The 11,327-nt window shown below is 59.9% G+C and overlaps 1 protein-coding gene across 1 annotated transcript in view; it reads left to right on the top strand.

The window, feature by feature from the left end:
- Positions 1–1,033: 1,033 nt before the first annotated feature.
- LOC310891087 (filamin-A-like) overlaps positions 1,034–11,327 on the top strand; it is a gene marked incomplete at its 5' end in the record, with an annotated part of 31,849 nt that continues 21,555 nt past the window's right edge. The window contains 8 exon segments of the mRNA XM_083853391.1: positions 1,034–1,184; positions 2,461–2,584; positions 2,656–2,792; positions 5,151–5,344; positions 6,106–6,139; positions 6,142–6,218; positions 7,255–7,398; positions 8,103–8,226. Of these exon segments, the coding sequence (XP_083709517.1) occupies positions 1,034–1,184; positions 2,461–2,584; positions 2,656–2,792; positions 5,151–5,344; positions 6,106–6,139; positions 6,142–6,218; positions 7,255–7,398; positions 8,103–8,226 (985 nt within the window).

The following is an 11,327-nucleotide window of genomic DNA, read 5'->3' as shown; positions in this document are numbered from 1 at the left end:
CATGGGGTTTTTGAGGTTCCCTGCCAGGATTTTGGGGTCCCCCTTGGGGATTTTGGGTTCCCCCCCTGGGTTTTGGGGTTCCCCCCAGGATTTTGGGGTCCCCATGGGGTTTTGGGGTCCCCCCCAGGATTTTGGGGTCCCCCATGGGGTTTTGGGGTTCCCCCCCAGGATTTTAGGTTTCCCTGTGGGGTTTAGGGTTCCCCTATGGGATTTTAGGTTTCTTCCCATGGGGTTTTTGAGGTTCCCTGCCAGGATTTTGGGGTCCCCCTTGGGGATTTTGGTTCCCCCCCTGGGTTTTGGGGTTCCCCCCCAGGATTTTGGGGTCCCCCATGGGGTTTTGGGGTCCCCCCCAGGATTTTGGGGTCCCCCATGGGGTTTTGGGGTTCCCCCCCAGGATTTTAGGTTTCCCTGTGGGGTTTTAGGGTTCCCCTATGGGATTTTAGGTTTCTTCCCATGGGGTTTTTGAGGTTCCCTGCCAGGATTTTGGGGTCCCCCTTGGGGATTTTGGGTTCCCCCCCTGGGTTTTGGGGTTCCCCCCCAGGATTTTGGGGTCCCCCATGGGGTTTTAGGGTTCCCCTATGGGATTTTAGGTTTCTTCCCATGGGGTTTTGGAGGTTCCCTGCCAGGATTTTGGGGACCCCATGGGGTTTTTAGGTTTCCCCATGGGGTTTTTGGGTTCCCCCCCAGGATTTTGGGGTCCCCCATGGGGTTTTGGGGTTCCCCCCAGGATTTTAGGTTTCCCTGTGGGGTTTTAGGGTTCCCCTATGGGATTTTAGGATTCTTCCCATGGGGTTTTTGAGGTTCCCAGCCAGGATTTTGGGGTCCCCCATGGGGTTTTGGGGTCCCCCCCAGGATTTTAGGTTCCCCTGTGGGGTTTTAGGGTTCCCCTATGGGGTTTTGAGGTTCCCTGCCAGGATTTTGGGGTCCCCCTTGGGGGTTTTAGGTTTCCCACGGGATTTTGGGTTTCCCCCCTGGCTTTCAGGGTTTCCCCCCCAGGATTTTGGGGGTTTCCCCCGGGTTTTGACCCCCGTCCCCCGTCCCCGCAGCCTGCAACCCGTCGGCGTGCCGCGCGGTGGGGAGGGGGCTGCAGCCCAAGGGGCTGCGGGTGAAGGAGCCGGCCGACTTCAAGGTCTACACCAAGGGCGCCGGCAGCGGCGAGCTCAAGGTCACCGTCAAGGGGCCCAGTGAGTCCGGGGGGGCTTTTTGGGGGGGTTTGGGGGTCCCTGGGGGGGGGTTTGGGGTCCCTGGATGGGAGTTTGGGGTCCCTGGGGGGGGGTTGGGGGTCCTTGGGGTCACTTTGGGGGTCCTTGGGACACTTCGGGGGTCCCTGGGGGGTTTGGGGGGGCTTTGGGGGGGCTTTTGGGGGTCCCTGGGGATTTGGGGGGCGGGGGGCATGGGTGGTGGGGGTCCTGGGGGGGGGTTGGGGGTCCCTGGATGGGAGTTTGGGGTCCCTGGGGGGGGGTTGGGGCCCTTGGGGTCACTTTGGGGGTCCTTGGGGACACTTCAGGGGTCCCTGGGGGTTTGGGGGGGCTTTGGGGGAGCTATTGGGGGTCCCTGGGGGATTTGGGGGGGCGGGCACACGGGTGGGGGTCCTTGGGGGGGGGTTTGGGGTCCTTGGGGGGGGTTGGGGGTCCTTGGGACACTTTGGGGGTCCCTGGGGGGTTTGGGGGGAGCTTTGGGGGGGCTTTTGGGGGTCCTGGGGGATTTGGGGGAAGGCTTTGGGCGGGCTTTTGGGGTCCTTAGGGGGATTTTGGGTGTCCCTGGGAGGGTTTGGGGAGCTTAGGGGGGGATTTTGAGGGTCCTTGGGGGGATTTTGGGGGTTCCTGTGGGGTCCTTGGGGGCTTTTTGGGGTTCCCTGATGGTCTGGGGGACATTTGGGGGGGGGGTTGAGGAGGTTCCTGGGGGGTTTGGGGGGACTTTGGGGGTCTCTGGGGGGGGTTCCTGGGGGTGCTTGGGGGGAGGGGTCATTGGGGACATTTTTGGGGTTCTTGGGGGTCCTTGGGGACATTTTCGGGGGGGTCCTTGGGGACATTTTCGGGGTTCTTGGGGGTCCTTGGGGACATTTTGGGGGTTCTTGGGGGTCCTTGGGGACATTTTGGGGGGGTGGTCCTTGGGGACATTTTGGGTGGTCCTTGGGGACATTTTTGGGGGTCTCTGGGGGTATTTTGGGGTTCCTTGGGGACGTTTTGATGGATTCTTTATGGGTCCCTGGGGCCGCAGCAATGGGGGGGGGGGGCACAGAAGGGGTCTGGGGGCTGTGGGGGGGGTCCTGGGGTCCCTGGGGGTATTTTTGGGGTCCCTGGGGCCTTTTTGTGTGCCCCTGGGGGTGTTTTGGGGATGCTCGGCGAGGCCCCGGGGCCGCAGCAGCGGGGTGTGGGGGGGTCGCACACGGAAGGGGGTCCTGGGGGGGGTCTAAGGGGGGTCTGGGGGTGTTGCCCCCCCCTGACCCCCCCCCGACAGAGGGCCTGGAGGCGGTGAAGCAGAAGGACCTCGGCGACGGCGTCTTCGCCTTCGAGTACCTGCCCTCGGCCCCCGGCACCTACACGGTGACGGTGACCTGGGGGGGCCAGCACGTGCCCCGCGGGTGAGTTTAGGGGTCCGGGGGGGGTCCCCGTTTTATAACGCCCCCCTGACCCCCCCCCGGTGTCGTCCCAGGCCTTTCGAGGTGCAGGTGGCCCCCGAGGGCGGCAGCCAAAAGGTTCGGGCCTGGGGGCCCGGGCTGGAGGGCGGCGTGGTGGGGAAGGCGGCCGAGTTCCTGGTCGAGGCGCTGGGAGACGACGTGGGCACGCTGGGTGAGGGCTGGGGGGTCGGGGGGGGGCTGGGGGGGGTCGTGGGGGGCTGGGGGGGGTCATGGGGGGGTCATGGGGGGGCGGCTGGGGGTCGTGGGGGGCTGGGAGGGGTCATGGGGGTCGTGGGGGGGCTGGGGGGGTCGTGGGGGGGCTGGGGGGGGTCGTGGGGGGGGTTTGGGGGGGCTGGGGTCTTCTGGGGGGGGTTGGGGGGGGTCAGGGGTCTGCTGGGGGGGTTCTGGAGGGCTGGGGGGGCCTTCTGGGGGGGTCTGGGGTCTTTTGGGGGGCTTGGGGGGGGGTCAGGGTCCCATTTTGAAGAGATTTGGGGGCCAGTTCAGGAGCTTTTTGGGGATATTTGGCTCCATTTCAGCATTTTTGGTGACACTGGGGTCATTTTCAGGAGCTTTTTGGTGGCATTTGGCTCCATTTCGGGAGTTTTGGGGGGGATTTGGGGTAATTTCAGGAGTTTTTGGTGGCATTTGGCTCTATTTTGGGAGTGTTTTGGGGGATTTGGGGTCATTTCAGGAGTATTTTGGGGGATTTAGCTCTATTTCAGTGTTTTCTGGTGGCATTTGGGACCATTTCAGGAGCTTTTGGGGGCATTTGGCTCTATTTCAGGAGTTTTTTGGGGGCATTTGGGGCCGTTTTAGGAGTTCTTTTGGGGGGCATTTGTCTCTATTTTAGGCGGTTTTTTTGGGGGGGTTTGTCTCTATTTTAGGAATTTTTTTGGGGGCATTTGGCTCTATTTTAGGAGTTTTTTTGGGGGCATTTGTCTCTATTTTAGGAGTTTTTGGGGGGGTTTGTCTCTATTTTAGGATTTTTTGGGGCATTTGTCTCTATTTTAGGAGCTTTGGCGGGGGTTTGTCTCTATTTTAGGGGTTTTTTGGGGGCAGGTTGTCTCTATTTTAGGGTTTTTTGGGGGAGGTTGTCTCTATTTTAGGAGGTTTTTTGGGGGAGGTTGTCTCTATTTTAGGAGTTTTTTTGGGGGAGGTTGTCTCTATTTTAGGAGTTTTTGGGGGGGGTTGACTCTATTTTAGGAGTTTTTTTGGGGGAGTTTGTCTCTATTTTAGGGTTTTTTTGGGGGGAGGTTGTCTCTATTTTAGGAGGTTTTTTGGGGGAGTTTGTCTCTATTTCAGGAGCTTTTGGGGGCATTTGGCTCTATTTCAGGAGCTTTGGGGTGGGGATTTGTCTCTATTTCAGAAGTATTTTGGGGCGGGGTTTGGGGCCATTTTAGGAGTTTTTTTGGGGGCATTTGGCTCTATTTTAGGAGTTTTTGGGGGGGTTTGTCTCTATTTTAGGAGTTTTTGGGGGGGTTTGTCTCTATTTTAGGAGTTTTTGGGGGAGTTTGTCTCTATTTTAGGGGTTTTTTGGGGGGAGGTTGTCTCTATTTTAGGTTTTTTTTGGGGGAGGTTGTCTCTATTTTAGGGTTTTTTTTGGGGGAAGTTGTCTCTATTTTAGGGTTTTTTTGGGGGGAGGTTGTCTCTATTTTAGGGTTTTTTTGGGGGAGGTTGTCTCTATTTTAGGGTTTTTTTGGGGGAGGTTGTCTCTATTTTAGGTTTTTTTTGGGGGAGGTTGTCTCTATTTTAGGAGGATTTTGGGGGAGGTTGTCTCTATTTTAGGAGGATTTTGGGGGAGGTTGTCTCTATTTTAGGAGGATTTTGGGGGAGGTTGTCTCTATTTTAGGAGTTTTTTTGGGGCATTTGTCTCTATTTTAGGAGTTTTTCGGGAGGGATTTGTCTCTATTTCAGGGGTATTTGGGGGGACTTGGGGCCGTTTCAGGACAACCCCCTGCCTCGGGGGCTCACCCCCCCGTGTCCCCCCCCCAGGTTTCTCGGTGGAGGGCCCCTCGCAGGCCAAGTCCGAGTCTATTCAGGAGTTTTTGGGAGTGTTTGGGGTCGTTTCAGGAGTATTTTGGGGCATTTAGCTCTATTTCAGTGTTTTCTGGTGGCATTTGGGACTATTTCAGGAGCTTTTGGGGGCATTTGCTCTATTTTAGGAGTTTTTTTTGGGGGCATTTGTTTCTATTTTAGGAGTTTTTGGGGGATTTGTCTCTATTTTAGGGTTTTTTGGGGGCATTTGTCTCTATTTTAGGAGTTTTGGCGGGGGTTTGTCTCTATTTTAGGAGTTTTTTTTGGGGGGGTTGTCTCTATTTTAGGAGTTTTTTTGGGGGAGTTTGTCTCTATTTTAGGGGTTTTTGGGGGGAGGTTGTCTCTATTTTAGGAGGTTTTTGGGGGCATTTGGCTCTATTTTACGAGTTTTTCGGGAGGGATTTGTCTCTATTTCAGGGGTATTTTGGGGGGACTTGGGGCCGTTTCAGGACAACCCCCTGCCTCGGGGGCTCACCCCCCCGTGTCCCCCCCCCAGGTTTCTCGGTGGAGGGCCCCTCGCAGGCCAAGATCGAGTGCGACGACCACGGGGACGGATCCTGCGCCGTGCGCTACTGGCCCACGGAGCCGGGCGAGTACGCGGTGCACGTGCTGTGCGACGGCGACGACATCGCCCGCAGCCCCTTCATGGCCGACGTGCGGCCCGCCGCCCGCGACAGCTTCCCCGAAAAGGTCAGCGCCCCCCGGGACCCCCCTTTAATTTTTTTGGGGTGTCGCCCCCTCTTTTTGGGGTGTCGCCCCTTTTTTTGGGGTGTCATCCCCCCTTTGTCCCCCATCCCTTCACGGCCAACATCCACCGACCACCTGCGACAGCTTCCCCACAAGGTGGAGACCCCCCCCCCCATTTGCCCCCACTTCTTCTTTTGGGGTGTCCCTTCTTATTTTGCGATGTTCCCCCTCTTTTGGGGTCCCCCCTTATTTTTTTGGGGGTGTCCCCCTGGGATCACCCCCTTTGTCCCCACCCTTTCATGGCTGACATCCTCCCCACTGCCCACGCCAGCTCCCCCAGCAAGGTGAGGACCCCCCATTTATTTTTTGGGCTGCCCCCCCCCGTATCGTCCCCCCTTTTTTTTTTGGGGGTGTCCCCCCTTATTTTTTGGGGTGTCCCTCTCAGTGTCACCCCCATGTCCCCCCCCCCAACCCCTTCATGGCCGACCTGCTCCCCCCCTGCCCACACCAGCTCCCCGACAAGGTGAGGACCCCCCATTTATTTTTTTGGGGTGCCCTCCCTGTGTCCCCCCCCATTTTTGGGGGGGTGTCCCCCCCCTTATTTTTCTGGGGTGTTCTCTCCTTTTTGGGATTGTCACCCCCGTGTCCCCCCACCCCCCTTTCACGGCCGACCTGCTCCTCGCCGCCCGCTCCCCCAGGGTTTCTTTTTCTTTATTTTGTTGCTATTTACTGATATTTAATTTTTTTGGGGTGCCCCCCCCCAGGTGAAGGCGCACGGGCCGGGGCTGGAGCGCAGCGGGTGGCGGTGAACAAGGCGGCCGAGTTCACCGTGGACGCCAAGAGCGGGGGCAAGGGGCCCCTCAAAGTGCAGATGAAGGTGGGGGGGGGGTCCCGGCGGTCTTGGGGGGGGTCCCTGGGGGTTTTGGGGGGGGTCTGTGGGGGTCTTCGGGGTGTCCCTGGGGGATTTGGGAGGGTTCCTGGGGGTCTTGGGGGAGGTCCCTGGGGGATTTCGGAGGTCGGGGGGGTCTCTGGGGGTCTTGGGGGGGGGTTCTTGGGGTTTATGGGGGGGTGTGTGGTGGTCTTGGGGGGGTCACTGGGGGATTTGGGAGGGTTCCTGGGGGGTCTCGGGGGAGGTCCCTGGGGGATTTCGGAGGTCGGGGGGGGTCTCTGGGGGTCTTGGGGGGATTCTTGGGGTTTTTGGGGGGTCTGTGGTGGTCTTGGGGGGTCACTGGGGGATTTGGGAGGGTCCTGGGGGATTTGGGGGGTTTTTGGGGGGTCCCTGGGGGATTTGGGAGGATTCTTGGGGTCTTGGGGGGGGGTCCCTAGGGATTTGGGAGGGTCCTGGGGGGATTCTTGTTTTTTTGGGGGGTTCTTGGGGGATTTGGGAGGATTCTTGGGGTTTTGGGGGGGGGGGGGGGGGGGGTCCCTAGGGGATTTGGGAGGGTCCCCAGGGGTCTTGGGGGGGGAATTCTTGGAGTTTTTGGGGGGTCCCTGGGGGTCTTGGGGGGATTCTTGGGGTTTTTGGGGGGGTCTTGAGGGGTCCCTGGGGGATTTTGGAGGGTCTCTGGGGGTCTTGGGGGGATTCTTGGGGTTTTTGGGGGGTCTTGGGGGGGTACCTGGGGGTCTTAGGGGGATTCTTGGGGTTTTTGGGGGGTCTGGGAGGGGTCTGTGGAGGTATTGGGGGAACCCCTGGGGTTTTGGGGGGATTCCTGTTTTTTTTTGGGGGGGGGGGGTCTGTGAGGGTCTTGGTGATCCTGTGGGAGTTTTGGGGGGTCCCTGGGGGTCTCGGGGTGGGGGTGGGGATTCCTGGGGGTTTTGGGGGGGGGTTCTGTGGAAGGCGGCCCTTTGGGGTGGGGTCTGGGGACGTTCGGGGCGCCGGGTGACGTTGGGGGTCCCGGTGCGCCCCCCCCCAGGACGCGGACGGCAGCCCGGTGGAGGTGTCGGTGAAGGACAACGGGAACGGCACCTACAGCTGCTCCTACCTGCCCAGGAAGCCCGTCAAGCACACGGCCATGGTGTCCTGGGGGGGCGTCAACATCCCCCAGAGCCCCTTCCGGGTGAGCCCCAAAAACCCCCCCGGGACCCCCCAAAAAAACCCCCCCGGGACCCCAAATCCCTCCAGAGATACCCCAAATCCCTCCCCAGAGGTGCCCCAAATTCCCCCGAGAGACCCCAAAACCCTTCGGAGAGCCTAAATCACCCCCCTGCGACCCCCCCCCCCGAGACCCAACCCCCTCCAGATTCACCACCCTACCCCCCGAGACCCCCAACCCCCCCCCAGACCCCAAAACCGCCCCAGAGACAACCCCCCCACCCTGAGACCCCAAATCCCCCTCCCCAAAGACACCCCCCCCACACACATAGACCCCAAATCCCTCCCCAAGGACCCCAAAACCCCCCAGAAACACCCCCCCAAGACCCCAAATCCCCCCTCAGGGACCCCCCAAGACCCCAAATCCCCCCTCGGAGACCCCCCAAACCCCCCAGAACCCCCCCCAAGACCCCAAATCCCCCCTCAGAGACTCCCGAACCGCCCCCCCCAAGACCCTAAAACCTCCCAGAGACCCCCAACCCCCCCCCCCAAAACCCCAAATCCCTCCCAGGGACCCCAAAACCCCCCAGAGCCCCCCCAAATCCCCCCCCCCCCCCACTGATGCCCCTCCCTGGGGATCAGACTGGGGGGTTTGGGGGGGCCCCGATCTCGCTGTGGGGGGCTGCGGGGGCTTTGGGGGGGCTCCCGGTGACCCCCCCCCCCCCGCAGATGGAGGTGGGGGCCGGCAGCCACCCCCACAAGGTGAAGGTGTACGGCCCCGGCGTGGCCAAGAGCGGCCTCAAGGCCCACGAGCCCACCCAATTCACCGTCGACTGCAGCGAGGCCGGGCAGGGTGAGCCGGGGGGGGGCGGGGGTTTTGGGGTGCCGTGAGGGGGTTTGGGGGTCGGGGGGTTTGGGGGGTCGGGGGGGTGTTTGGGGTGCCCTGAAGGGTTTGGGGGGGCATCACCATTAATCACAGTTGGGTTTTGGGGGCTCCCTGAGGGGATTTGGGGGCACCCTGAGGGGATTTGGGGGCTCAGGAAGGGTTTTGGGGTGTGTGGGGGGGATTTGGGGGCACCATGAGCAAATCTGGGGGCACCATAAGGAGATCTGGGGGGCCATGAGGGTTTTGGGGGGTGTGGGGGGGATTTGGGGGCACCCTGAGGGGATTTGGGGGGGGTCAGGAGGAGTTTTGGGGTGTGTACGGGGGATTTGGGGGCACCCTGAGGGATTTGGGGGGGGTCAGGAGGAGTTTTGGGGTGTGTATGGGGGATTTGGGGGCACCATGAGTAAATTTGGGGGCACCCTGAGGAGGTTTGGGGGGGTCAGGAAGGGTTTGGGGTGTGTACGGGGGATTTGGGGGCACCCTGAGGGGATTTGGGGGCACCCTGAGGGGATTTGGGGGCACCCTGAGGGGATTTGGGAGGCCATGGGGGTTTTGGGGTGCGTGTGTGGGATTTTGGGGCACCCTGAGGGGGTTTGGGGGGGGTCAGGAAGGGTTTTGGGGTGTGTATGGGGATTTGGGGGCACCATGAGTAAATCTGGGGGCACCATAAGGAGATCTGGGGGCCATGAGGGTTTTGGGGGGGTGTGGGGGGGATTTTGGGGCACCCTGAGGGGATTTGGGGGCACCCTGAGGAGGTTTGGGGAGGGTCAGGAAGAGTTTTGGGGTGTTTGGGGGGGATTTGGGGGCACCATGAGTAAATTTGGGGACACCATAAGGAGATCTGGGGGGCCATGAGGGTTTTGGGGGGTGTGGGGGGGATTTGGGGGCACCCTGAGGGGATTTGGGGGGGGGTCAGGAAGGGTTTTGGGGTGTGTATGGGGGATTTGGGGGCACCATAAGGAGGTTTGGGGGGGGGTCAGGAGGAGTTTTGGGGTGTGTACGGGGGGATTTGGGGGCACCATGAGTAAATTTGGGGGCACCATAAGGAGATCTGGGGGGCCATGAGGGTTTTGGGGGTGTGGGGGGATTTGGGGGCACCCTGAGGGGGTTTGGGGGGGGTCAGGAGGAGTTTTGGGGTGTGTATGGGGGATTTGGGGGCACCATGAGTAAATCTGGGGGCACCCTGAGGAGATCTGGGGGCCATGAGGGTTTTGGGGGGTGTGGGGGGATTTGGGGGCACCCTGAGGGGATTTGGGGGCACCCTGAGGGGATTTGGGGGCACCCTGAGGAGGTTTGGGGGGGGTCAGGAGGAGTTTTGGGGTGTGTGGGGGGGATTTGGGGGCACCATGAGTAAATTTGGGGACACCATAAGGAGATCTGGGGGCCATGAGGGTTTTGGGGGGTGTGGGGGGATTTGGGGGCACCCTGAGGGGATTTGGGGGGGGTCAGGAAGGGTTTTGGGGTGTGTATGGGGGATTTGGGGGCACCATAAGGAGGTTTGGGGGGGGGTCAGGAGGAGTTTTGGGGTGTGTATGGGGATTTGGGGGCACCATGAGCAAATTTGGGGGCACCATAAGGAGATCTGGGGGGCCATGAGGGTTTTGGGGGGTGTGGGGGGGATTTGGGGGCACCCTGAGGGGATTTGGGGGCACCCTGAGGGGATTTGGGGGCACCCTGAGGAGGTTTGGGGGGGTCAGGAGGAGTTTTGGGGTGTGTACGGGGGATTTGGGGGCACCATGAGTAAATTTGGGGGCACCATAAGGAGATCTGGGGGCCGTGAGGGTTTTGGGGGGTGTATGTGGGTTTGGGGGCATTGTGAGCGGTTTTGGGGGGGGTACCATGAGGGTTTTTTTGGGCCCAGGAGGGTTTCTGGAGGCGCCCTGAAGGGTTTTGGCGGGAACACAATTCCTCACAGTTGGTTTTGGGGGATCATGAGGGATTTTGGGGGGGCACTGAGGGGTTTTGGGCATGCTATGAGGGGTTTTGGGGGGTTGCAAGGGGTTTTGGGTCACCACGAAGGGGTCTGGGGGGGCTCTTGAGGGGTTTTGGGGGGCACCCTGAGGAATTTTGGTGATACCGTAAGGGATTTTGGGGTGTTGCAAGGGTTTTTTTGAGGCAACGTTAGGGTTTTAGGAGGGGCTCTTGAGGGGCTTTGGGGAGTCACGAGGGATTTTGGGGGCTCCACAAGGAGATTTTTTTTGGGGGAATCGTGAGGGGTTTTGGGGCTCCACGAGATTTTTTTGGGGGGGATCATGAGGGGTTTTGTGGCTCCATAAGGAGATTTTTTTTGGGGGGGGATCGTGAGGGGTTTTGGGGCTCCACAATGAGATTTTTTGGGGGGATTGTGAGGGGTTTTGGGGCTCCATAAGGAGAATTTGGGAGGGATCGTGGGGGGTTTTGGGGCTCCACAGGGAGATTTTGGGGGGGATCGTGAGGGGTTTTGGGGCTCCACAAGGAGATTTTGGGGGGGGATCGTGAGGGGTTTTGGGGCTCCACAATGAGATTTTTTGGGGGGATTGTGAGGGGTTTTGGGGCTCCATAAGGAGAATTTGGGAGGGATCGTGGGGGGTTTTGGGGCTCCACAGGGAGATTTTGGGGGGGATCGTGAGGGGTTTTGGGGCTCCACAAGGAGATTTTGGGGGGGGATCGTGAGGGGTTTTGGGGCTCCACAAGGAGATTTTGGGGGGGGATCGTGAGGGGTTTTGGGGTTCCACAAGGAGATTTTTTTGGGGGGGATTGTGAGGGTTTTGTGGCTCCATAAGGAGATTTTTGGGGGGGGTTGTGAGGGGTTTTGTGGATCCATAAGGAGATTTTGGGGAGGGATCGTGAGATTTTTTTGGGGGCTTCACAAGGAGATTTTTTTGGGGGAATTGTGAGGGGGTTTTGGGACTCCATAAGGAGATTTCTGGGGGGATCGTGAGGGGTTTGGGGCTCCACAAGGAGATTTTGGAGGGGATCGTGAGGGGTTTTGGGGCTCCATAAGGAGATTTTGGGGAGGGATCGTGAGATTTTTTTGGGGGCTTCACAAGGAGATTTTTTTGGGGGAATTGTGAGGGGGTTTTGGGACT

This window comes from Anser anser (assembly GCF_964211835.1).
Source record: "Anser anser genome assembly, contig: HAP1_SCAFFOLD_558, whole genome shotgun sequence".
Taxonomy (NCBI): Eukaryota; Metazoa; Chordata; class Aves; order Anseriformes; family Anatidae; genus Anser; species Anser anser.
The sequence above is the reverse complement of the archived record's forward strand: the minus strand, read 5'-3'. Positions and strand labels throughout refer to the sequence as shown.